Source organism: Eptatretus burgeri, chromosome 3 (genome assembly GCF_056783735.1).
Source record: "Eptatretus burgeri isolate ZD-2024b chromosome 3, Ebu_testis_v1, whole genome shotgun sequence".
NCBI lineage: Eukaryota > Metazoa > Chordata > Myxini > Myxiniformes > Myxinidae > Eptatretus > Eptatretus burgeri.
Genome location: NC_140963.1, coordinates 120003580 through 120030921, shown reverse-complemented (window position 1 = coordinate 120030921; position 27342 = coordinate 120003580). Strand labels below are relative to the sequence as shown.

The 27342-nt window shown below is 46.5% G+C and overlaps 2 protein-coding genes and 1 non-coding gene across 5 annotated transcripts in view; 2 read left to right on the top strand and 1 right to left on the bottom strand.

Annotated features, from left to right (window-relative positions):
- Positions 1 to 5663, top strand: part of LOC147030847 (uncharacterized) — a 31135-nt gene extending 25472 nt beyond the window's left edge. For 2 of the 3 annotated variants that reach the window (XM_085875367.1, XM_085875365.1), the window contains exon 10: positions 5101 to 5663. In XM_085875367.1, coding sequence (XP_085731493.1) covers positions 5101 to 5187 — 87 coding nt within the window. In that variant the 3' untranslated portion in view covers positions 5188 to 5663. The remainder of the gene's footprint in view (positions 1 to 5100) is intronic. The other variant, XM_085875366.1, reaches the window with a different exon arrangement.
- Positions 5664 to 8938: 3275 nt separating this feature from the next.
- TRNAR-UCG (transfer RNA arginine (anticodon UCG)) lies at positions 8939 to 9011 on the bottom strand. The gene has a single exon. It is a non-coding gene; the product is annotated as a tRNA-Arg (tRNA).
- Positions 9012 to 9196: 185 nt separating this feature from the next.
- Positions 9197 to 27342, top strand: part of LOC147030845 (acidic leucine-rich nuclear phosphoprotein 32 family member B-like) — a 61901-nt gene continuing 43755 nt past the window's right edge. Inside the window, exon 1 of the mRNA XM_085875364.1 lies at positions 9197 to 9471. Within this exon, the coding sequence (XP_085731490.1) occupies positions 9409 to 9471 (63 nt within the window). The 5' untranslated portion in view covers positions 9197 to 9408. The remainder of the gene's footprint in view (positions 9472 to 27342) is intronic.

Below are 27342 nucleotides of genomic sequence, written 5' to 3'. Positions count from 1 at the left end.
GCGCATGGAAGTATGGGATCCCTCTAGCTTTCTCAGGCCCTATTGCAGAAACTATCTCATGGATTGGAATCCATCGTACCTTGGCTCCTTGGCCAAAGGCAATCCACATGTTCTCAAGACCTAGTTCCTGTAAGGATGGCAGTACAGATATTGCTATGACTAGTACATCCGTGTCATTAGCCTTAATGATAATGGACTTGCTACCATCCGTCGTTGCATCCCTGATGTGTACAAATATTTGAGTGTCAGCTTCTTCATGACAACATGGAGACACAGCATCCAGTGACTTCCTTGTGTTGCTAATGGCATCTTCTCCTTTTGTGACAATGACTGTGCTTGTCGTCTGGGCTTCACACATCTTTTCCACAAGGAAGTGAAACAGCTCAGTCTTGTTGCTGTCATCTCGAAGAAAGCTTCTCCAGTTACTGGGGGTCTTACTGGTTCCTGTCACTCTTCTTCTGATTCCTTGCCCCCTTTTCGACCTTGCCTCAGACTTCAGACTACTTCTTGTACACATCAAACACTACGTCCACCCTCTCGTACCTGGTACCATAGGATTCCACCTTTGGGATGATGTCTTCTTTAGCATAGTCATCAAATATCTTTGAAGTGCGTGGAGGTAGGGCATTGATAAGTGCTGAGCCATCAATGATGACTGCATCTCCCCTTGGTTCTCTGTCTGGGATGTTCACTTGCGCTTTAAGAATTTCAGCCAACTGTGACTTGGGGAATGGGGAATGTGTTTTTTTTATTGTTGTTGTTGATGATGTCATGGTTATCTATCTATAATTCCAGGTGTGTGTGTGTGTGTGTGTGTGTGTGTGTGTGTGTGTGTGTGTGTGTGTGTGTGTGTGTGTGTGTGTGTGTGTGTGTGTGTGTGTGTGTGTGTGTGTGTGTGTGTGTGTGTGTGTGTGACCGCTGTTTCTCGACAACCTCTGGTCCGATCTAATTGAAACTTGCCAGCTATATTGCTGGGGACCTGAGGATGTGCCTTTTCAAGGTTTGATATTAATCGGACAAGTGCTTCCCAAGTTATGGCCATTTATTTACCAAACCAATGTGAAGACACGTTGTTGCGTGGGCGTGGCCGATGGGGAAGGGAAGCACAGCCACGTTCCCCATTACGGGTTAAAACATACGGGCTTCCAGAGAGTGATGACCGTGTATTCTAATAATTTCTCGATTTCTTATGCGCATTTATAGATAAACACAATGGCCCAAGTTATGATCGTTTTCATATTAGACGGTGTATAAATTTCGGGAACATCAGAGTGCTGGTATGCTTCGAACCAGGAAGTAAATTTTTTTCTCTCTCTTCTCTTCTCTTTTTGTTTTTCCTTGCCACGACATTGCGAAAAGGTAAAATACGTTGGCGCTAATTGAATAATTGGGTATTAAAAATAAATTGCGAATAATCGTAACTGCGAATAATATCGAACTTCCGGGTCACGCACGTACGGGCACGTGAGAGTGAAGAAACGGCCTTTGTGGTTTATTTATTTATTATTATTATTAGTATTATTCTTTTTTTATGGGCACGTACTAGTATGACATAATTGCACACATTAAACTCTTTATCTGATCAGAATGAAAATATTTGAGGGTCATTTAGGGCTGAATTGCATGTGGGAGGGGGGAGGGGGAATTTGATGATGTCATTGGTCACATGGTTCGGCAGTCTTTTTTTTTTTTGTAACATAAAAGCCTTCAAAACGGTTGAACAGATCGAGGCTAAACTTTGCAGGTATGATCGCTTATCCATGAGGAACAAAAAGTTCTCCACCTATGATGTCATGGGTCACATGGTTTGGCACCTATGTGATATAATGTGGGCAGAGGCATATCTCTCGATGACGAAGAGTGCACTTCTCATTCTTTAATGAAATGATCGCTTTTCACCGCAACCTTTGTTCAAAGTGTTATTAACAACATTGGCACAGTTTGTTCAACTTTTTGATAAACCTGAGGTCGAATCTGAGCGCACTGTGAACCAGAACGGCATTCAATAGAGCGTTTTCCTCTGCCAGGCTGAACAGTTTACATTTTGTGTTCCACTGATGGGTCGGATTTGGATCTGGACCTGAACCAAAATGGAATCGGCTTGTTCTCGTCACCCAACCAACTCCACCTCATTTTGTCGTAATCCGTCGACAACTTTTTGAGATACCATGCTCTGCTGCACATCGTTTTTGGCCCATACCCATCCTGTCGACTAAGTTTTTCGTCTGAATCTGCTCATAACTTTTTGAGATATTGTTTTTAGCCCCATCACTCAATGATGAAGAATCACTAAAAAAATTCTCTGATACAGATTGGGATTCGGATCTTCACCAACATCGAATAGCTTCTTCCTTGACACACAGCCAAGCTGTCCGAGTTTCGTCCGAATCATCCATAATGTTTTGAGATATCCTGTTCACAGATAAACAAAACCTCTGTCCACCCTTGGTGACTGAGGTAACAAACAATCCGTGATTTCATGGTGTAATTATATGTTTAAAATGCATCTCGTTTGGTGTCATCCTCGTCTTCTGGTTGAATGGTAAGCTTTACCTGCATGTGGGGCTTTTAAAACGCAGTGCAGGAAAGGGGAGACAACCGACTGCATGGACAGACACCACAGTTCTCGTTAATATACTGAAACGTAAAATAAACTTACCACTTGTTTGAAATGTCACAAAATTGTGACAGTTCAAAATAAAACAAACCAACAATTGCTAATTGAAACATTGGCATTTTATTGATGACATGTCAAGTTTTTGACCAAGATACACCATCTCATAAGTTTGTTCTACAGTACAGAACAGCACAGGGTGCAATGTCAGTCCCCTTTCAATAGCGTGTGTGGCCACCATTGTTTTGGATACAGGCAGTGCATCGTCGGGGCATACTGCCTTCCAGTCTTTGGAAGGATTGCTGCTGGATTCTGTCCCACTCAGTTCTCAACGTCTGAAGCCATCTGACTTAGGACCATCTGCCTGTCCTGCCTTGCAATGGTGACTCTTGGCCTCCCTGATCGAGGTCTGTCATCTGCAGAGTTGTGGAGGGTGTCTCTGTCCACAAGGGCCGATATCGTCTGGTGTGAGCAGCCAAGGCGACGTGCCACCTCACGGTAGCTCAATCCGCCTTGCAGTATGCCCAAGGCACACTGCCGTTGATCCCTTTACAATCGTGGCATGTTGATTGAAATTCCCATTTTGCACTGGCCTTTTTAAAGCCAATATCAAGACATCACGTGCAGCTCATTAAAATCAACCCGTACCCCTTGGCTAATCATTGACAGTCAAAACGGCTGTTCAACAGCTGTGCTATGAAGTGACCATTGAAGGTTCAAGTGACCATCCGTGACCGTTTTGTCTGACAGTGAGGACACGATTGTCCACAAATAAGTTCACACATTTACTACACGCAGTGTTATTGTTGACATTTGAAGGTTTAAAAGGTGGTAAGTTTCTTTTGCGTTTCAGTATATAATAGGTTTCAATGGCACATGTGAACCAACAGGAAATTATAAAATTCCCCCGAGTTGTATCGTCGTCATTGTGCACTGTGCTCTACACAGAGTGTTGGTGCTGCCGAAGCAGTTTCTTGGCTGGTTGTTACAATCCGAGAGAGGTCACCACTCTGACGCAGGACACGCAATTGAATATGCAGGAATTTGTAATTTGTTCAGGGTGCTGGCGGGAGCTCACCTACTCTTCACGAAGGACACCGTGGGATCTTTATCGTCCACCAACTAATGCCGGCAGACTGCAAATCCAGTTTTACGTCCATTCAAGGGAAAAAAGCATGCATCAAGGCATGTACACTCCTCGCCTTGCCTGAAAAGCACCAACAGAGTAACGGTTGATCGCTGGTTCGACATTCAAACCCACACTTGACAACTCAGATGGAAGTGTGCATACCTCCTTGGAGTCTAGAATATCCACCATTATTGACAGGTTATTGCCCCCAGAATTGGCGTATTTTTTACGTTTGACTTGTCCATATAGCCCCTCCCAGTGTGAGCATTTTAACGCCATACATGTTTGCAAAGAGAAATTGGATCCTTCCCACTCTGACTCCCAGGACTGTTTTTTTTAAACCCCCTAAAACTCTCCCCTTGCACACCCCGAGTAAAACCAACAGTTTTCAACTCCTTCCGTCCAGTGGTTCAGGGTTGCATACAAGTCAAACAAACACACTTCTCAAATTACAGTATGTTTCTCAGGGCAATCTCTTGCGCCATTCACTTGATTGTACGGTGACTCGAGGACAGAGGCCCAGCAACTATGAGGTGAATCGCCAAGGATTCGCCCAAACAAATCCTCCGTTGTGTGGCTGCATTATGAAAGAGGTACAACGAGCCATCTATTCAGAACCACCACCACCTTTTGTCGCATGGAAACCTGAAGACGGATGCCACATTCGCAGCAGCTAACTAGGCTTCCCCACACCAAGGAAGTTACAAATTTTTGCTTTTGCTGATAACAATGCTCTGGTTTTATCGAAGTATTTTTTCTGGGAAAAATCTCTCCATGGTTTCATAGTTCGACGAAGTAATGCTCAGACCTGGAGAATCATGCCAGTCTGATTGATAATGGTAAAGAGTTGAATTGAGTTTTGTGTTCAATGCTTGTTGAAGCAGTTTGGTCAATATTTCCTGATTATGGGCTGGCATTGGTGTCTTTCGTGAAGAGGAGGCATCAAATCACTAATGCCTGCCTGGACTGTAAGAAGTGGTCTGGTGTTTCTGGACACCTTGATACCAGGTAACACTGCTTGCTATGTGAGAGTGTGGTTGCTCTTTGGGAAACATCTTCTGCACCATGAAGGAACGAACTGGGTAGTCGGTGCTTTGGGTACGAAGTGCAGCCATCATTTGCTGATCACCAAGTTTGTTTGGGGTATTGATGACGTGAGAAATGAAATGGGGCAACTCCAACACTATTCTGAGCAAGCGCGTTTTGTTTTTGTTTTTTCTCACAGCTCGGCAGATTTTGGAGTGTGGGAATAAATAACATCAGGTGTTTTAAAGAATGACCGTATTAAACAATAGCCTTATCCTGTCATAGGATGGCAAATGATGATGATGATGTTGTGCCGTGCTTAAATTTCCAGGCTTTGATTTGCAGCAGCAAAGAAAATGTGGAATCGAACCCCGATCTGAAGAGCGTGATGTTTGCACTCGACAGTATTACAATTTAAACCAAAAGGTAACGATCGTAATGAAATGTAAATATTCTTCCTGTGCTTGGTGTGCGTGTTTGTAAAACCTTCTCCAAGCGCATTGTGCCCGTTTTTTGCAAAATCTCATTGATTTTCATGAGTTTGTTGTCCTTTCCTGCAAGTTTGTTTGGTATCGTATTGTATTCCTCTCTTTGTTTTTGAAAGTTTTTGTCATCGGGAATAAATGTTATTTTGAGAAAGTATGGTAGGTTGTACGTATAAATTATTTGTTTGGAAATCTTATTATTAGTATTTTTTTCCATTTTCTTTCCAGCGTAGCTTTGTGGTGGTCTCCAGTCTGAGTCCATCAGCACATATGGGCATATTAATTGGACCCTGGGTGTGGAATTCTGCTTTACATGCTGATCCCTTTTATTTTTGGGGGTTTGATTTGTCATGAGTTTTTATCCTGTTAAGCTCCATCAAGGTTGAAATAAAATGTAAAAAAAAACCTCTTCCTGGTGTGGCAGTCGTGAGTAATGACTGTTTTTAGTTTTTCCAGCTGCCTTGTTTGAAATAAAAAATAAAAAAAAAACCTGTCATTTATAGTCTACACTTAGTGATGAGCAAGTGCAACAGCTGGTGTTCAAGAGCTGCAAAGCTGATGATGCCTGAGTGTCGACATCAATGGAGCGGAGACGAAAGCGGACTCGACTGCCTATGGTTGGCGGGTTGTATTTTTATTTTTCCCAGAAATAAATGCAGAGGCCAGCGTCGGTGGGTGTATTTCTTTCCACGGCTTTTCTCTGATTGTGGCGCGGGTAGATAAGGGCATAGCACAAGCGTGTGGGTGGAGATGAAGCATCGGTTGCATTATCCACACCCCATGCACTTAAAACAAAGAACTGCATGTGGTAGAGTGCATATACCTACACCAGGCTCAACCATTTACATTTTGTATCCCACTGGTAGGCCAGATCTGCAGCGGGACCTGAACCAAAATCGAATCGGAATATTCTCATCACCCACCCAACTCATCTACCAAGATTCGGCTGAATCCTTTCAACTTTCTGAGATATCTGTCCGTAACCTTTTGCGATATCCTGCTCACAGACAAACAGGAGTGAATACATGACCTCCGTCCACTTTCGGTGGTCGAGGTAATCGATTGAAGGTAGTGTATACTTGATGGCATCAGTGCTCCTGCAGCTGTTTGTGGGCACCATGATGCCGAGTGGTTTTCCTTTGCCTTGTCAGCAGTCGGAGCAGTAATTTATAATTTGTTCATGTTGACAGCGATAACTTGCTTATCCTTCGTGAAGAACAGCGTGGGGTCTTGGTAACATCCACCAACACATGTGCCCGAGACAGGATGCTACCAGCTATCTGATGGCTGGAGCGGACATTGATGCCTTGCTCTGTCTGCAAAATACCAGTCACAGTTTATAGTTTGGTTGAGATAAGAACCCAGGCTATACAGTTCAAAGGTGAGTACACTTAAGATATCAGTTTAAGACAAATTTCATGATTGGGCAGCCTGTTTGTGAAAGAGTTGGGTCAAAATCGTTTCCCAACCGATCCCATAGGAAGGTGGGACTATAAGTGTAGTCGTTCATCTATTGGAATATTTTTGATTTGAGGACAAAGCTTAAGGTGAGCGGAGTGGAGTGTGAGAAAAAGGGGAGAGGGAAGAGAAAATTTGCAAGCGATATGATAATGTCTATTAAAGACAGTGCATCTAGTCTGAGTGTGGTTCTTATCCTGGACGAGTCATACTAAAGACTTTAAAAATGGTATGTGCTGCTTCCTTATATGCCTGGTGTTGGCTTAATGGTTTGGGTGGTGGGCTTGGGATCCAAGGATCCTGAGTTCAAATCCCACTCAGCTGTTGAATTAATACCAGTTGGGGTTGACTCTGCCTGTCATCCTTCCGAGGTCGACAAAATGAGTGCCAGCTTGCTGGTATCCTGTGTCGGAATGGCGACCCGTCCAGGATTGTGTCAAATAGCCCAGGAAACTACTTCGGCAACACCAATGCTCTGCACAGAGTATGGTCCCAACAGATGGATGGATGTGTTGCTTCCTTGCTTGAAGCTCAGCATTTAAAAGGACAAACAATGCTGGGAAGGCAAAGGCACACCACCCAGTGTAACTCTTGCCGAAAACTGTTTTGGCAGCACAAACGCTTTGGCAAGGGAGCATGGTACAACAAATCAGATAAAATTAGACAGTGCTTCCGAAAGTCCCTTTAAATGAATCATAAGTTATCGACCGCATGGCAGGTCTGCGTACGATCATGGAGAAGGACAGCACAGCAATAGCAGCTTCCTGCACAAAGCAATGCAATGAGGTGGTTGCTATTGCAATTTTCAGCTTCCTCAAAAAGGATGCAGAACAAATCTTGCGTTCGTTCGTTACCTCCACCACCAAAGATGGATGGAGGTTGTTATGGTTTCACCCCTGTCGATGCATCCATGAGCAGCACGTATCTCAAAGTTAGCGAGGGATTCAGACTAAGTTTGGTGGACAGGTTGGGTGTGCAACAAAGGACAAATTGATTCAATTTTGGTGAAAATCCAGAATCTGAAATGTTAAAATGTCTTTAATTAGGTCATGACCTCAAAAATAGGTCAATGTCAAAAGCATTATGTTAACCCTGTGGACTTTATATTCCGATTCATTGATGCAAAATTTCATTCTGAAAGTCAGATACAGCTCGGATCCCAGATACAGCTCTGATTCCAGATACAGCTCGGATCCCAGATACAGCTCTGATCCCAGATACACCTCTGATTCCAGATACAGCTCGGATCACAGGTTCAGCTCGGATTCCAGGTACTGCTCGGATCCCAGATACAGCTCGGATTACAGATTCAGCTTGGATCCCATGTACAGCTTGGATCACAGATTCAGCTCAGATCCCAGATACACCTCTGATTCCAGATACAGCTCGGATCACAGGTTCAGCTCGGATCCCAGGTACTGCTCGGATCCCAGATACAGCTCGGATTCCAGATACAGCTCGGATTACAGATACAGCTTGGATCCCACGTACAGCTCGGATCCCACGTACAGCTCGGATCCCACATACTGCTCGGATCCCGGGTACAGCTCGGATCCCGGGTACAGCTCGGATCCCGGGTGCAGCTCGGATCCCGGGTGCAGCTCGGATCCCGGGTACAGCTCGGATACCAGATCCAGCTCGGATCCCGGGTACAGCTCGGATCCCGGGTACAGCTGGGATCCCCGATACAGCTCGGATCCCAGGTACAACTCGAATCCCCGATACAGCTCGGATCCCGGGTACAGCTCGGATACCAGATCCAGCTCGGATCCTGGGTACAGCTCGGATCCCGGGTACAGCTGGGATCCCCGATACAGCTCGGATCCCAGGTACAACTCGGATCCCGGGTACAGCTCGGAAATTGGCAGAAAAAAAAGGAGAAAAACCGAAAGGTGGTTTGAGTACTCGAGTGTCGAAGAAACTTTGGGGTACCATTAAAAATTGATGAATTGTCCAAACAACCCCAAGAGGCGAAAAGCCTCCTCGATCCGAGAGGGAGAGGCCGAACACACACCTGATCCGTGGTGGAGAAAAAACATTTTGTTCACAAGTGTCTTGAATACAAAGGTGTTGATGATTGTGAACAAAAAAACCGCCAAATAATGACGGCGAACTTCACAATGCCGAACCCCCTGCAGGTATTTCTCTCTTCAACGTTCTCCGTAACGAGTCGTTTGAAAAAAATCAACTTCATCGGAGTTTTCCTTTGAGATAAAATAAAAATTTCGACCGTGACAGGATTCGAACCTGCAATCTTCTGATCCGAAGTCAGACGCCTTATCCATTAGGCCACACGGTCGCTTGATATGACTTCAAACATTTTATTATATATGGTTATAGATTTTGTTGAGTATTTTTATTTTATTACTTTTAATAAAGTAAATTACTCAACTGCGTGACTCGGGAAATGTTTTAAACCCAAATACCAAAAATAAATTTTAAAAAATCGGCGCGCGCAAAAGCCGGGCGAGTGGTCGCCCGAGCGGCGCGTTGTGTGAATGTTTTTTTTCGCAATTATCACCGCACGCCGTTATTTAAGTTTCGCTCAACATTCCGTATCCTCGATTCGATTATAATTGAGGTAACAATAAATATTTTTTACACCGTCTCGCGTGTCGTCGGCTATTGGAGGTTGAGTTGAGTTGCCCGCGCGTTGTGAAGCTTCCAGGCCCGGAGTGTGTGGAGACCGCTTGAGAATGCCGACGATGGACATGAAGAAACGTTTGAGCCTCGAGCTGCGGGGCCGCTCTCCTGAACAGGTGGGACTTGTCTCATCGAACGGACTTGTTTAAGTTTCTCCTCATGTTGGCGCCTCTTTTTATTTATTTATTTGTTTATTTTTTATTTATTTAATTATTTATTTTATTCCAACTCTCCTTCACGTGCATCGATCGCGCGATCATTGGCTTTTGTCCCTTTCTCTCGAAGCTGTCTATTTATTACGTACGCACCGAAGGAGTGAGGGACGTCAAATAGCGAAAAGTGTTCTGCCATATTCACTTACGTAATAAATAAATGGCCACTTGCATCTCCTTTTCTCTTGATGGACGCCGGGTGGTTCTTTTCCAGAAAGCCTTGAAACATGCAGCAAAAAAACCTACAATGATGGGGGGGCTGCCATTGTTTCCCTTCAAAACGACGTGAAAGTGCGGACGATTCGGAAGATGAGATGTGAACTTATCTCCGGGGGACATTCGCTGGGCTTGTTCTTTCCTTGAACCTGAACCAAAACGAAGGGACCATCTGACTCGTAGCTTCATCGGTTCCGGCGTTGTGATGAACAGCGGCACTTTCAGCGTTTTGACGAAAGAGTGGCAATTTCAAAATGGTGAAAGGGGACCCCCCCCCCCCCATGCTCGGACCACTTCGACGCTAATCTGTCCCTTGATATCCTACAAAATAGAAATGATGTCTTTTTCTGATTTCCGAATTATTGTAGAGTAAGTAAACTTGCGATTTAAAAGTCTATCTTCGCCGCCTTCAGATGAGCCGCGACGTTGCACCCGGGAGGAGACCACCGGATCCGCACTGTGTACGGGTTACGTTGCATTACGATTTAATTCAAACGGTGAATAATTTTCGATTTATTTATTTATTTCCACAAGTCTGCCCAGTCGATGCATGCTTGGTGCTTGTATTGTAATACAAACCGATATTTCCGTGCTGCACCGATGCCCGTAAGTCCCTAAGTTTGCCAGAAATTGAACGAGGTTGGTCTGAAATACCCGAGTGTGGATCAGGCCGGGAAAATGTTCACTTTTGTGCTCGGAACATTTTACATGGCGTGTTTTGAAACGACAGAGATGGCTAGATCTTGTGGTCATCCACCACGATTGAGAGAGGATGCCATCCCCACGTTGAAGTGGAAGAAACGGCCGTCGCTCGAAACTGCAACACAATCTCTACCCAGCTACCAGCACATGTACACGGACGATTTGAGCGGTAAATCAAACACCTGTTGCCATTGCCTGGCAGGTACCACAAGGGCACCTTCACCATTCCCCCACAATCCCCCATCACCCCCATAATACCACCACCACCACCGTCCTACGCTTCCTCTCCATTCTCCTTCCCCCTCCACAATCTCCCATCCACTGGAGAGGGACGTCGACGCCTCACGGACATGATGGTGGGACACGGCACAGAAACAAATGCCTTCCGGGGAAAGTACGAAACGGGATGGTCCCGTAACATACAAGACAGCTGGTTAGCCTGCGACAGTGGGACAAAGCATTTGTCTGCAGTGTCTGCTGTCTGGCAATGATGGGTATTTCTGCTCAAGTAATATACAAACCGATTTACCAATTAATAAAAAATCCCTCCATTACAAACCGTGAACTGAACAGGAAATAACGCCTGCCAAGCTGAAGTGATCATGTGACCAGCATTTTCATTTTCACAAACACTTCCGCCTTCCTTCCTCTGAATTGCTCACACAGGGCTCAAAACGACTTGGCTCCACAATTCCACCAAAGGCATTTCCATTACTAATTTTATCTCCAATAGTTTCTTCAAAAGCCCACTGATTAGTTTCAACATTCGAAGAACCTTAAAATTCACTAATGACGGTGGAATCGGTATCTAAATCCGAGCTCAACATGTACTGTTTCTCTATGTAAAGCCGCCGTTCGGATCAATATGGCTTCAAGATGTGATTCAACGCTTTTTGAGATATCATGCTATATTGTTTTTGAGCTCGATCTCTCATTGGTGAAGAATCACTGGAAAAAATTATCGGATCCGGATTTGGATCTTCGCCAAAATCGAATCGATTCGTCCTCGTCGCACACCCAACCTGTCCACCAAGTTTCATCCGAATCGATCCTCAACTTTTTGAGATATCGTGCTGTATATCAATTTGGCCCAATCTCTCAATGGTGAAGAATCACTTCAAAAATTCTAGTCATGTGATCCGAATCGTCACCAAAATCGAATCGCTTCTTCCTTGTTACACGCCGAACCTGTCGACAACTTTTTGAGATAGCCTGTACACAAACAAACAAACAGAAAGGGGTGAAAACAACCACCTCCACCTTCGGTGGTGGAGGTAATGAGGAGAAAATACAATCAACACAATCGTGCATACAAACGGGAAGAAGGGTAGGGGTAGGGCCTCGAGGAAACCCGATATGAAAATATGACGAAAACTCAGCGATTATCACAATTTTTAACACAAGACCGAACTGGAAACACACAGTAAACACAGAGATAAAATTACAGTAAAAACGACCGCAGAACTTATCTTTGAGAAAGTCGGCAGAGACTGAAGAGGAACGGCGACCGTCGCTCAACGAGTTCTTCACACCATTAAAAAAAATCCAGAGGTATTTACTTTGTACTCCGTTAAATATTGTGCAAGTCATCCATGCCTACCAGTGGTTCCCGGTTATCTTATCCAGTCGCTACCAGGTGAGCACCAAGGGGTATTGCCCCCATGTTTAAAAGTTTCTTCAACCATTTCGTTGGAGTGTGGGCATGAGTGCTTAAGCCAATTGGCCACTCAAGCTTCGATCTCTACGAACTCCCATGGCGATACCGTGGTTCGGTTCTCCATGGGGACATTTCCAGTTAGGAAGGCAAAATAAATTAGATGATTACAATGAGTAAACTAGAGGGGGGAGCACTTGGTAGAGTACAAAACCTCCGCCGTCAATACTGCTGGGTCACTTAAGTGAACCTGATATCCCATTCATTGTAGGTCAAAACTGATCAGACTCTACTGAACCACGATTGAATAAACTAAACTAGATCGACGCACATGTAGAAATGGCAAAAAAAAAACTCAATTTTTTTGAAAAAAAAAGTTGCAAAATTTCTGGGTTTTTATTCTGTAACAATTTTTTTTTGGGGGGGGGGGTTGGAAATAGCTTAAGACATGCAGAAATGCAAAAAAAAAATTCAAATTTTTTTTTTTTCAAATAAAATAATTTTTTTGAAAAAAAGTTGCAAAATTTGGGTTTTTTTTTTTTTGCCCTCTAACAAATTTATTTTTTTGGGGTTGGAAATCACTTAAAACATGTAGAAATGCAAAAACAAAAATTCAAATATTTTTTCAAAATGGCCGCCATAGCGGCCATATTGGACTTTAGACCAAGTCCAAAATCTTATGGCATGATCCTTGGACCATACCTAATCCCCCCACCAAGTTTTGTCGAAATTCGTCGGAGTTTTTCCGTAATACTGTTCACAAACAAACAGACAGGGGTGAAAACAGTAACCTCCGTCCATTGAAAAATATTTTCATTTGTTACAAAACAGTAAATCTGCCACATCACGGCAGGATAACCCAGAGGTACGCACGCTTACTCGCTCTAAGCTGTCTCGCCAAGGTTTGAATCCAGACTCAGCTATAAACTGTCATCTCAGTGGTTCACAGGCAGGGTGATTCATCAATGTTTGTGCCGTCTCTCAGCTGGAAGTTAAACTGGGCATCACATCTGCCAGAATCCCCCCCGCCCCCCTTTCCTTCTTCTCCTCTCTCTCTCCCATCCTCTCACCTCTCCCCCCCCTTTTTCCTCCCACTCACCTTTCCTCCACCTTCCCTCTTTTGTCCAACCCCTCTCCCTCTCCCTCTTTCTCCAACTCCTCTCCCTCTCCCTCTTTCTCCAACTCCTCTCCCTCTCCCTCTTTCTCCAACTCCTCTCCCTCTCCCTCTTTCTCCAACCCCTCTCCCTCTTCCTCTTTCTCCAACCCCTCTCCCTCTTCCTCTTTCTCCAACCCCTCTCCCTCTTCCTCTTTCTCCAACCCCTCTCCCTCTTCCTCTTTCTCCAACCCCTCTCCCTCTTCCTCTTTCTCCAACCCCTCTCCCTCTTCCTCTTTCTCCAACCCCTCTCCCTCTTCCTCTTTCTCCAACCCCTCTCCCTCTTCCTCTTTCTCCAACCCCTCTCCCTCTTCCTCTTTCTCCAACCCCTCTCCCTCTTCCTCTTTCTCCAACCCCTCTCCCTCTTCCTCTTTCTCCAACCCCTCTCCCTCTTCCTCTTTCTCCAACCCCTCTCCCTCTTCCTCTTTCTCCAACCCCCTCTCCCTCTTCCTTCTTTCTCCAACCCCTCTCCCTCTCCTTCTTTCTCCAACCCCTCTCCCTCTCCTTCTTTCTCCAACCCCTCTCCCTCTCCTTCTTTCTCCAACCCCTCTCCCTCTCCTTCTTTCTCCAACCCCTCTCCCTCTCCTTCTTTCTCCAACCCCTCTCCCTCTCCTTCTTTCTCCAACCCCCTCTCCCTCTCCTTCTTTCTCCAACCCCCTCTCCCTCTTCCTCTTTCTCCAACCCCTCTCCCTTTCCTTCTTTCTCCAACCCCCTCTCCCTCTCCTTCTTTCTCCAACCCCCTCTCCCTCTCCTTCTTTCTCCAACCCCTCTCCCTCTCCTTCTTTCTCCAACCCCTCTCCCTCTCCTTCTTTCTCCAACCCCCTCTCCCTCTCCTTCTTTCTCCAACCCCTCTCCCTCTCCTTCTTTCTCCAACCCCTCTCCCTCTCCTTCTTTCTCCAACCCCTCTCCCTCTCCTTCTTTCTCCAACCCCCTCTCCCTCTCCTTCTTTCTCCAACCCCCTCTCCCTCTCCTTCTTTCTCCACCCCCCTCTCCCTCTTCCTCTTTCTCCAACCCCTCTCCCTTTCCTTCTTTCTCCAACCCCCTCTCCCTCTCCCTCTTTCTCCAACCCCTCTCCCTCTCCCTCTTTCTCCAACCCCCTCTCCCTCTCCCTCTTTCTCCAACCCTCTCTCCCTCTCCCTCTTTCTCCAACCCCCTCTCCCTCTCCTTCTTTCTCCAACCCCCCTCTCCCTTTCTCCTCCAACCCCTCTCCTCTCCTTCTTTCTCCAACCCCTCTCTCCTCCTCCTTCAGCCTCTCCTTCTCAACCCCTCTCTCCTTCTTTCTCCAACCCCCCTCCCTCTCTCTCCCAACCCCCTCTCCCCAACCCCTCTCCCTCTCCTTCTTCTCCCTCTCCAACCTTAGCCTCTCCCACTCTCCTTCTTTCTCCAACCCCTCTCCCTCTCCTTCTTTCTCCAACCCACTCTCCCTCTCCCTCTTTCTCCAACCCCTCTCCCTCTCCTGCTTCTTTCTCCAACCCCTCTTCAGCTCCTTCTTTCTCCAACCCTCTCCCTCTCTATTCTTTCTCAACCCCCTCTCCCTCCTTCTTTCTCAACCCCTCTCCCTCTCCTCTTTCTCCAACCCCTCTCCCTCTCCTCTTTCTCAACCCCCTCTCCCTCTCCCTCTTTCTCCAACCCCTCTCCCTCTCCCTCTTTCTCCAACCCCTCTCCCTCTCCCTCTTTCTCCAACCCCTCTCCCTCTTTCTCCAACCCCTCTCCCCCTCTTTCTCCAACCCTCTCCCTCTTTCTCCAACCCTCTCCCTCTTTCTCCAACCCCCCCTCTCCCTCTCCCTCTTTCTCCAAGCCCCTCTCCCTCTCCTTCTTTCTCAACCCCCTCTCCCTCTCCTTCTTTCTCCAACCCCTCTCCCTCTCCCTCTTTCTCCAACCCCACCTCTCCCTCTCCCTCTTTCTCCAACCCCCTCTCTCTCTCCCTCCCTCTTTCTCCAACCCCTCTCCCTCTCCTTCTTTCTCCAACCCCTCTCCCTCTCCTTCTTTCTCAACCCCTCTCCCTCTCCTTCTTTCTCCAACCCCCTCTCCCTCTCCTTTCTCAACCCCTCTCCCTCTCCTTTCTCCAACCCCTCTCCTCTCCTTTCTCCAACCCCCCTCTCCCTCTCCTTCTTTCTCCAACCCCCTCTCCCTCTCCTTCTTTCTCAACCCCCTCTCCCTCTCCTTCATGCTCCAGCCCCTCTCCCTCTCTCTTCTTTCTCAACCCCCTCTCCCTCTTCCTCTTTCTCCAACCCCTCCAGCCTCCCACTCTCCTTCTTTCTCCAACCTCCTCTCCTTCTTTCTCAACCCCCTCTCCCTCTCCTTCTTTCTCCAACCCCTCTCCCTCTCCTTCTTTCTCTGTGCCCCTCTCCCTCTCCTTCTTTCTCAACCCCTCTCCCTCTCCTTCTTTCTCCAACCCCTCTCCCTCTCCTTCTTTCTCCAACCCCCTCTCCCTCTCCTTCTTTCTCAACCCCCTCTCCCTCCTTCTTTCTCCAACCCCTCTCCCTTTCCTTCTTTCTCAACCCCTCTCCTTTCCTTCTTTCTCCCAACCCCTCTCCCTCTCCTTCTTTCTCCAACCCCTCTCTCCACTCTCCTTCTTTCTCAACCCCTCTCCCTCTCCTTCTTTCTCCAACCCCTCTCCCTCTCCTTCTTTCTCCAACCCCCTCTCCCTCTCCTTCTTTCTCCAACCCCCTCTCCCTCTCCTTCTTTCTCCAATCCCCTCTCCCTCTCCTTCTTTCTCCAACATCCCCTCTCCTCTCCTTCTTTCTCCAACCCCCCCTCTCCCTCTCCTTCTTTCTCCAACCCCTCTCCCTCTCCTTCTTTCTCCAACCCCCCTCTCCACTGTCTCTCCTTCTTTCTCCAACCCACTCTCCTCTCCTTCTTTCTCCAACCCCTCTCTACTTTCCTTCTTTCTCCAACCCCTCTCCCTTTCCTTCTTTCTCCAACCCCTCTCCGTCTCCTTCTTTCTCAACCCCCTCTCCCTTTCCTTCTTTCTCCAACCCCCTCTCCCTTTCCTTCTGCCTCCAACCCCCTCTCCCTCTCTCTTGCTTTCTCCAACCCCCTCTCCGTCTCCTTCTTTCTCCAACCCCCCTCTCTCCGTCTCCTTCTTTCTCCAACCCCTCTCCGTCTCCTTCTTTCTCCAACCCCTCTCCGTCTCCTTCTTTCTCCAACCCCCTCTCTCCCTCTCCCTCTTTCTCCAACCCCCTCTCCCTCTCCTTCTTTCTCCAACCCCCTCTCCGTCTCCTTCTTTCTCCAACCCCCTCTCCGTCTCCTTCTTTCTCCAACCCCCTCTCCGTCTCCTCCTTTCTCCAACCCCTCTCTCCGTCTCCTTCTTTCTCAACCCCCTCTCCCTCTCCGTCTTTCTCCAACCCGCTCTCCGACTCCTTCTTTCTCCAACCCACTGTCCGTCACCTTCTTTCTCCAACCCCCTCTCCGTCTCCTTCTTTCTCCAACCACCTCTCCGTCTCCCTCTTTCTCCAACCCCCTCTCTCTCTCCCTCTTTCTCCAACCCCCTCTCCCTCTCCCTCTTTCTCCAACCCTCTCTCCCTCTCCCTCTTTCTCCAAGCCCCTCTCCCTCTCCCTCTTTCTCCAACCCCCTCTCCCTCTCCCTCTTTCTCCAACCCCCTCTCCCTCTCCCTCTTTCTCCAACCCCCTCTCCCTCTCCCTCTTTCTCCCATCCCCGACTGTTAAGCACTGACTGTTTCGTAACTTATAATGGCTTCTCCAGAGTGTACCATGTACGAATAGGATTTGGAGTGAGCTTGACTGGAGGGTGTGCAAGGGTCTCTGCATGTGCGAGCATGCATTTGGGCAGGCCTTTGCCAGGTCGATAGCGTGGGTTTTTAAATGTTTCCACCCAGTTTCATAGAAGCCGGTGGTTAAAAAGAAAATTTTGCTCTTTCTGCGTGTTTTATTGCCCTTTCTTTCTCCTCCTCTCATGCTGTCTTCCCCTCCCCTCCTCTCATGCTGTCTTCCCCTCCCCTCCTCTCATGCTGTCTTCCCCTCCCCTCCTCTCATGCTGTCTTCCCCCCCCCCTCCTCTCATGCTGTCTTCCCCTCCCCTCCTCCTCTCGTGCTGTCTTCCCCTCCCCTCCTCCTCTCGTGCTGTCTTCCCCTCCCCTCCTCCTCTCGTGCTGTCTTCCCCTCCCCTCCTCCTCTCGTGCTGTCTTCCCCTCCCCTCCTCCTCTCGTGCTGTCTTCCCCTCCCCTCCTCCTCTCGTGCTGTCTTCCCCTCCCCTCCTCCTCCTCTCGTGCTGTCTTCCCCTCCCCTCCTCCTCTCGTGCTGTCCTCCCCTCCCCTCCTCCTCTCGTGCTGTCTTCCCCTCCCCTCCTCCTCTCGTGCTGTCTTCCCCTCCCCTCCTCCTCTCGTGCTGTCTTCCCCTCCCCTCCTCCTCTCGTGCTGTCTTCCCCTCCCCTCCTCCTCTCGTGCTGTCTTCCCCTCCCCTCCTCCTCTCGTGCTGTCTTCCCCTCCCCTCCTCCTCTCGTGCTGTCTTCCCCTCCCCTCCTCCTCTCGTGCTGTCTTCCCCTCCCCTCCTCCTCTCGTGCCGTCTTCCCCTCCCCTCCTCCTCTCGTGCCGTCTTCCCCTCCCCTCCTCCTCTCGTGCCGTCTTCCCCTCCCCTCCTCCTCTCGTGCCGTCTTCCCCTCCCCTCCTCCTCTCGTGCCGTCTTCCCCTCCCCTCCTCCTCTCGTGCCGTCTTCCCCTCCCCTCCTCCTCTCGTGCCGTCTTCCCCTCCCCTCCTCCTCTCGTGCCGTCTTCCCCTCCCCTCCTCCTCTCGTGCCGTCTTCCCCTCCCCTCCTCCTCTCGTGCCGTCTTCCCCTCCCCTCCTCCTCTCGTGCCGTCTTCCCCTCCCCTCCTCCTCTCGTGCCGTCTTCCCCTCCCCTCCTCCTCTCGTGCCGTCTTCCCCTCCCCTCCTCCTCTCGTGCCGTCTTCCCCTCCCCTCCTCCTCTCGTGCCGTCTTCCCCCCCCTCCTCCTCTCGTGCCGTCTTCCCTCCCCCTCCTCTCGTGCCGTCTTCCCCTCCCCTCCTCCTCTCGTGCCGTCTTCCCCTCCCCTCCTCCTCTCGTGCCGTCTTCCTCTCCCCTCCTCCTCTCGTGCCGTCTTCCTCTCCCCTCCTCCTCTCGTGCCGTCTTCCCCTCCCCCCTCCTCCTCTCGTGCCGTCTTCCCCTCCCCTCCTCCTCTCGTGCCGTCTTCCCCTCCCCTCCTCCTCTCGTGCCGTCTTCCCCTGCCCCCTCCTGCTCTCGTGCCGTCTTCCTCTCCCCTCCTCCTCTCGTGCCGTCTTCCCCTCCCCCCCTCCTCTCGTGCCGTCTTCCCTCCCCCCCCTCCTCTCGTGCCGTCTTCCCCTCCCCCCTCCTCTCGTGCCGTCTTCCTCTCCCCCTCCTCTCGTGCCGTCTTCCCCTCCCCCCCTCCTCTCGTGCCGTCTTCCCCTCCCCCCTCCTCTCGTGCCGTCTTCCCCTCCCCCTCCTCTCGTGCCGTCTTCCTCTCCCCCCCTCCTCTCGTGCCGTCTTCCCCTCCCCCCCTCCTCTCGTGCCGTCTTTTCTCTCCCCAAACCCTCTCCCTGCTCCACCCCCCATGGACATCTCCCGGTGGTCTCCCCATGCTGTATTAACCTGCTGCTTTAAGAAACACAATTTGTTCAATCCTGTACAAACTCTTCCCCCACCCCCCCCCCCCCACTTCTCCATAAGTCCCACTACCAAAGGCAAGTTGAGAACCCCGCTCCTCTTTCCCCCTCCAGTCCCCCTTCCAAATGCAAGTACAGAACCGCCTACCCTCATGCTTACCTCCTCACAAACTCCCACCCCCTTGCTCCCACCCCCCTTGCTCCCACCCCACGCCCCCCCCCCAGCTGTTACTGCACGCATGTAATCACGAGGGTTTTCTGCATGGCGGTTCTCGTGGCGCGCTGTGTGTGGCAGTGTTGCTTTCTACCCTTTTCTCTCCTTTTCCTATTTTTCCCTTGCTATCCCTTCACCTTCCTTTGAACTAGTTACAAGAGAGAGTGAGAGAGTGCACCCGTTTCCACAGTGCTTATTTGTTCTGAGGTATCGAGTGTTTTATTTTTCCGCCCTTGATAATGGCGACCGTCGAGAGTGTTCCGGGATTCGAATTGACTCGGAAAAACGCTCTGTCGCGCACATCGTCACCCGAAATCTCGGTGGAGCAAATCATTGTGTGTATCGGAGAATCCATCGGTTTTCAGAATGCAATTGCTGCATCGAGGATGAATCGTCGTTTTCGTCTCGAAAGAGGAAATGGTGTCGCAGCTCGTTGAGACCGGTCGAATTATAGAGCCGGATATCTTCATGTTTTTTTTTTCCCGTTAGACGTACCATCGGTAAAGGTAATCATCTCAAATGTTCCCTCTTTCCTCCCGAGTAAGCAGATCATGACTGCTATGGAACAGTATGGTGGTAATGTCTAAAATAACCTTCGTTCCTGTTCGTGTTAAGAATAAGGAGGAAAAACATGTCCTGTCTTTTTGGTATCAATTATTTATTATTCTAAAGCCAAACATTCGACAGTTCTAAGTTATGGTGAAAATCAAACATAATAACTATACATACTGTGTGTTTGCTGCTTCACAGACCTCGGCATGTTTTAATTGTGGTCAGTACGGACATGTTAAAAACGAATGTCCCAGTCGTAAAGCTGAACAGCCAGAAAGAGAATCGAGTAATCGACACGAACCTGTGCCAGGCAATGAAACTTCCTCAGCCAGTCGAAAGTTCCGAAAATCGAATCGAGGATGTAAATGAGCCTTGTGTGGTTGCATGTTGAAAATGATAGCACGAAGGTTCAAGTACAACCGAGCCCATTTCATACACTGAAGCAGTCGCTGTGAAGAGTTTCACGCGGTCGGAGTGAAACTCAACTGAAACCTTCCGGTGTTGAATCCTGTCCTCGTGTTGAGGAGGAAGCTATGGAGCATCAACAGGCTTCATTTGCTGAGACTACAAGTAGAGATGAATCGTCTATGGATGGTGCATCAGTGCATGGTGAACTCCATCAGGATGTTCAAACAGTTGGTGTGCCAAGTACACCAGAACCCCTTGAGGTCCCCCCTTCAAAAACGGACACCGATCCTTTACCCGAAGAATTGGTCTTCATTAAGCCGAGACCAGTATCTCCTGCACCCGGAAAGATGAAAAGCGTTGTTATCGAGCATGAGTCGTGTGTTTCGGACGACACTTATTCGATATCAGATTTTAGTGAGACAGAAGGTGCAGTTGGGGATTCACAGAACGGTGAGGACTTTGACCCCCCCTCTCTGACTGAAATAATCCCATTTCTCCATAACACTTATTGGAAAAAAATCAGGCTTATTGATTATTTTCCACATTTGGATAGATTTAATATTGCTGCTTCTCGTATCATAAAATATCCAACAGCCGATGATGCCAACGAGTCCCAGGTGTATAGGCTGAAGAAATTTGTATCTATAGCAAGGAAAGAACTTGAATGATCATTTCTTTAAATAACTCATTAGGTCTTAGTGATTTTATAACTTGGTTTACACAGTTCTTCAGCTAAAATGTAGGGTCAGTAGGTTGAATATATATATATATATATATATATATATATATATATATATATATATATATATATATATATATATATATATATATATATATATATATATATATATATATATATATATATATATATATATATATATATATATATATATATATATATATATACATATACATACATACAGTAGACTAGGCGTAAGTAGTCACCATCGGAACCGAGAAAAAAGTGACGACTTAGAAATGTGACGACTTGCGCGTATGCGAACATTCATGATGACTGTGGGGTGAAGGATGAAGTCGCGTGTGGCCTGGACACATATGTGTGAGAGCCGGCTATTGTACCAAAAGGAAAACACAATCCTCGGGGCATAGGTGGGGGTGAGTTGGTGAGTTGGAAAGTGATCAAGCAAAGATGGAATTCATGAATCAGTTTATCAAAAGTAAAGATAATGAACAACTCTGTAAGACAACTCGTATACCATCGGTGATGGTATGGTGACAAATTACATGACACACAGTCATTGTGGTGATGATTACCACTCAATGCCTATGTGTAAGTGAGTGCGGTAATGTACAAAACAAGCCAAGATAAAACCATGATCGGACTTCAACACTAAGCTCGATCGATCCTTTACTTCTTCGCGAAGTAATCCGTTATGTTTGAATGCCTCAAACTCTTGGGCATCTGGTGCATGAGAAAGGATTCAAACCGGTCATTGTATTCCATGATGTTGGCTGGGCAATCCTCCACCGAAAGACAGTATCGGCGGAATATTCGGCCGAAACCGAATATTTGGCTGAGCCGACATTTGCCGAAACCAGATGATGAGCACGTCATCGACATCTTCAAAGGACACACATTTCACGCATTTCACACTTCCCACTGGCCTCATGATCTTCTCCACTTGTTCAAATATCTTGCCCTTAATCTTCAAGATATCGTTCAATGTCTGCCGTTTGATGTCCAACTTCTCAGCTATGTCTGTTTTCTTCATCAGTGGATTTGCCTCACAAAACTGGATAATGTCGTATTTTTCTTGGTAGGTTTTAGTTGTAAGCTTACGCTTAGTCGCCATTGGCCTGCCTGCAGTGCGATCAACGTGTGTACGCAGTTATAAATAGCCTATCACTGGCGGTGTACACCAATGAGCGAGCATCACTATTCCATGAAATCGGGCTTCTCACGAGGCAGCAGTTCCGTGTGACGAGTTAGGAGTGGTAATTTACTTGAGTTTCCATTACGTGAGAATGGACAACATCTGACGACTTAGACGAAGTGACAACTTGGAGATGACGACTTACAGAGGGATGACCCTTTATTCAAAGGGATTTAACATGAGATAAATTCGGGACTTTTTGACGCTGCTGACTTAGGCGAAGTGACGAGTTACACGCTGCCGACTTACACCTAGTCTACTGTATAATTTCAATTTTTAGAAATTATATATTTTTATGATTTTTTTTTCGGATGTTCCATGGAAAAGACAAGGGTAGGTGGGGGGGAAATAAATATAAATCCTGGACCAGGAGGATCTAAGAAAACATTGAAGATGGAAGAACATTCAAATGCAGGATGCCCATGTTCACTGTATCATCTGATGTGAAAAACAATAAAGAAGGATTAAAACTTGTTTTTACAATATAGTCTGGCATGTTTTTCTTATAGAAACATGTTGGATCATCAAACAAATGGAAACAATGCTGAGAAAATTACTGTCCAAGTCGTCGATGTGTGCGTGCACACCAGTGCATAGTGCTGGATATGATTTTAAAAAGGTGTCTAATTGGAGTCAACACGCTCAAAATGGTCAATCAGAGCCATAACCAGCTCTTACTTTTCAGCGGGCATCTGATCGTACCGTCTCCCCATCCCCATGAGCACATCAAATGCTGATTTCTTGTCCGTTGAAGGCTGAATATCAGCATCTCGCAGGGAAACTTTGACGTACTTGGCACCAAAATCTTTCAATACGAACAGCGGTGTACAACTTTCGACGGAAACAAAATCGGCACGATCGAGATCAGCCTGCGAATCATCCCTGCTGCTGCACTGAATTGATGCAATCGTTCGGCCAGAATATTCGTCGTCAAAATGTTGTGCGGTTAAATCACCAATACAGTCACTCATATTTATACCGCTGACATACTTCTTAACAATCACTTTCACCCTAAGAAACCACAGTCAATCTGAACCATACTGGCCACTGCTCAGATGCCATGACTGAAGACTACTGCGCAGCTCTACTGTGCAGTTTGGTTAAAGGGGACTCGGCATTTTGGTGCACGCACGCGAAATTATATTTTCAAATTAAATGCCGACGTTTACGTTTACTTTTGCACCTTCGGCGGAAAATTTATAAATATAAAAGGCTAAAAATGTGTTTCATATTTATATTTCATTTCGGAAAATATACCGTCGGCGGATCTGTAAACCAAGTTATTAAATAACTAAGGCCTTACGGTGTTATCAACATAAATGAGAGCCGCGCCCCGATAAGAAAAACTCATGTCAAACTATTATTAGAGCAAAGGCATGTAGACGTAGCTTTTTCTCCAGGATGTACGTTGTGGTGACACCTGTTTAGCGGAATGGCAAAATACAATAAGAGGCTCGTGGTTCTTCAGCTCGTTTGATTGCCCTAGAGCAGGAGTTGCTTTCTGGCTCAGTTCAAAAATCCCATCTGACCAAATAGCATTTCACGAAGTTATGAAAGGTCATTTGGCTTTTGTGTGTTTTCTGTATGGAGGTCATCAGGTCACATTTCTGAATGCTTTTGTCCCAAGCGATCCTTCTCGAAGAAAAGATTATTTTTCCTTGCGAGATAATTGTTTAGCTTTAATTTATTTTGGTGGTCTTGTCTGCCTAGCCGGTGATTTTAATTGCACTTTCGAGCCATCTCTTGACTGTAACAGTGTTGAACCTCACCCGGAGAGTGCAAAACATTTGGCGGCAGTTCTCATAAAAATCACCTGATTGATGCATGGTGGTTGCAGCACCCTCAGGTCAAGCAATTTTCATGGTGTAAAACCTCTAATAACAGGGTATCCTTTGCACGTTTAGATAAATTGTATGTTAACAATGGTTTCTGGAATTTCATTTTGTCAACGGTGATTTCGCCCTCTGGTTTTTCAGATCATCATCTGGTATCTTTAAAATTGACTTTCCCTTATACTCCACGTAAGAGTGCCTATTGGGCCTTAAATGTTGGTTTGTTAGAAGAGGTGCATTTTTGTAATTCATTTAAAGCCTTCTGGTGTTCTCTTCTGGCCAGAAAAAAACACTTTCCAGAGTAAGAGGCAATGGTGGGACATCTCACAAACCCACATCAAAGTTTTTTTTTTGCCAACAATACAATGTGTATTATTCAAAGGACAATTATTTCAAGATCTCCCAACTTGAAAAGGAGATTCTGCAACTACAATCCAAACCTACTACATTGATTGATAACACAAGAGAGCACAAAGACTTGATGAGTAAGATAGAATCGCTTTGTCACCTTGTAGATGAACGTGCAAAAGGGGCTTTAGTGTGGCTGAGAATTAAATATACCCATCAGAGATGGGGAATCCCCTGCCATTGAAATCAGATAAGCGTTTTTCCATTTATTACAAGACTTTTTTTTCAAGATGACCGCCCCAGTCGGCCATCTTGGATCCAGCCATGCCCAAAATCAATAGCGTTCTTCCTTTTCAGGTGGTACATGTGTGACCCAAATTTCAAATCGATATGGCGAACAGTTTGAGCGAGTTATCGCACTCAGTTATAAATGTTGACGCCCTGGCGGACGATGGACGGACGACCCGAGTGACAACAATATCCCCCTTCCGCCACGCGGCGGGGATAAAAACTTGAATCTTTTTGACTCTCCTTCAAAGTACTTCTTCTTCTTGGAGAATAAAACTAAAACTCAACACCAAATGCTATCTCTGCAATCACCTGATGGTGGCATTGTAAGTGAACCTAAGATGATTAGGAAGTTGGTAAATGACTTCTTTTCCCCTCTTTTATGTGCTGAGAAAGTTGATTTGAATGTTGCAAATATTTTTATTGAACCTTTGCCAAAGTTGTCTCATTCACAACGGGTTTCGATGGAGAACCCTATTACTCTGAAAGAATTGAGACTTGCGCTTTCTGGTGTGGCTGGGAAAGCTCCAGGATTGGACGACATTCCTCGTGAATTCAATAAACATTTTGGGACATTATTGGTCCTGAGCTTCTGGAAATGTTCCAAGAAAGTCTTCAGGTTGGGGAGCTTCTCCTAAGTTGTCGACGAGCGGTTGTCTCCTTGCTGCCGAAGAAAGGAGACACCAAGCTACTCCGCAATTGGCGTCCAGTTTCTCTATTATGTACTGATTATAAAATATTTTCCAAGGTTCTTACCTCTCGATTAATATCAGTTGTTGACTTTATAGTCCACACTGATCAAACTTGTGTGCCTGGATGGTCAATATATGATAACATTGGTGCTGTTCGTAAGATTGCTGACGTGTGCGACTTTTTGCATAAAAGCACAGGTTTCTTGTTTATAGATCAAGAGCATGCCTTCAATAGCATAGCTATCATAAATATCTCTTTGCAGTTTTGAAGGGGTTTGGATGTGGTACTACTTTTATATCGTACATTCATTTATTGTATCACAATATATATAGTTTGGTTAAAGTAAAGAATGGTTGGATTTCTCCCTTTTCTGTATCGAGGGGTATAAGGCAGGGTTGTCCCTTGTCTGGTCTTTCTTATGTACTTGCCATTGAGCCCCTTTTAGTTTGGTTGCGGGAGAAACTGTCAGGGTTCTCTGCTTCCCCAAATGAATCTCCCATAAAAGTTATTGTATACGCAGATGATGTCTGTGCTGTAATCCAGACGCAAGATGATGTATATGAGCTCCTTAAAGCTCTTCAAAACTTGTGTTTCTTGTTCAGCTTAGGTGATCTGGTCGAAGAGTTATGCGTATTTTTTTTTTTTTGGACTATCATCAAGTTTTTCTTTCCCGTCACTCCCTGGAAATTTGGCCTGGAAGAATGATGGAATGTACCATTTGGGCATACATCTCGGTGATTCGCGATATATCCCCAAAAAAACTGGGATGGTTTAACTACTAAAGTGTTTTCCAAACTCCAACAAGGACAAATGTGTCCAAGAGCAGCGTTGTAAAGGTTTTGTCGGCTAAAAAAACAAAACAACAACAACTTCCGATATTTCGTCACGTGCCTTGATTAAGCCAATAGCAAGACCCGTCATAATGTATTTACGTATTTACAAAATATAGTGTATTTACGAATTTACAATACATTAAATGGAATAATATTTAAATAGTAATGTGAACTTTTTGAAACTTTAAAGCAAATGTCCGAATATATTTAAAAGTTCATGTTAGACGCTCTCAAAAGGCACCCTCAATGCGACGATGTGTACAGGTGCTTAGTATTTAAGGAGATCCGGACCGTGTTATTAAAGAGCCGAGTCCTAATATAAAGGTTTTGTCTTCACAAGAACAACAACGCCGAGCGTTCTTAGAGCAGCGTTCGCTACGCGAGATGTTGCTAAAAATGGAGAGGGCTGCTTGGTAAACCATCTTACCATGGTAGAGTATTTGTGGCAAACAACTTGATCACTTTCACTCTGTGGTACAGGTTTATGGTGCTACAGCCACCAGAGTGGCTCAAAAACAATTGATTGATTTTGTTTGGGGTGGTAAACACTGGCTCCGACCAGGTGTCCTCAGCCTTCCTCGTAATGAGGGGGGGGGGGGGGCAGGGGCTTGTTGACATCACCGCAGGCTCATGATTTTCCGTCTTCTCTTTGTAAATAAACTTCTTTACAGCCATTTGCCTTGGGAGAGTTTAACCCTGTGTTTACTGAAGCAAGCAGGTCGGCTGGGATATGGACGTGAGCTTTTCTTGCTCGACCTCCCTAAGATTGATGCGTCATCGCTTCCTCTGTACTTGCCGAGTGTCAACGCCTGGCAAGCTTTGTCACTGCATCGCGAGACCAGTTCCTTTACCACCTCAATGTTTCTGAATGAATCAATTTTTTACAACCCCTTCTTTGCAGCCATTCCTTCTTCCAGGATCCACTTGTCCAGCACTTTGTAGGGTCAGACATCCTCTCAGTCCATAATTTGTTGGACTTTCAAAGAGAAAGGTGGAAGTCCAGTTGTGAAATTTCTGGCCTTTCTGGCTTTCGGTCAATTTGTATTATTGGCCAGATTTTTCTTGCAATTTCTTTCTTCTTGCAAAGAGCATTAAATAATGTGGGAGTAGATTTCACGAACCTCTTTGAATCTGGTAGCTTGTTTAACCGATATGCTTTCCCTGTGTTGGTTTTGAGTTATAATGGCAAATCTGTACCTTTTAACTCGATTAAGAAAGAGACTTTACATGACCTTTGTGTTCATTTTATTTTTGTTGATTTAGTGAAAGGCCCTTTTGGTGTTCAATGGAAAGAGCACCTGTCAACCCTTTCAACTCTTTCTTTGCTTATTGCTGCATGGCAAAGTCTATACACAGCTCCAATTTCAAAACATTTGGGCGACGTGCATTGGAT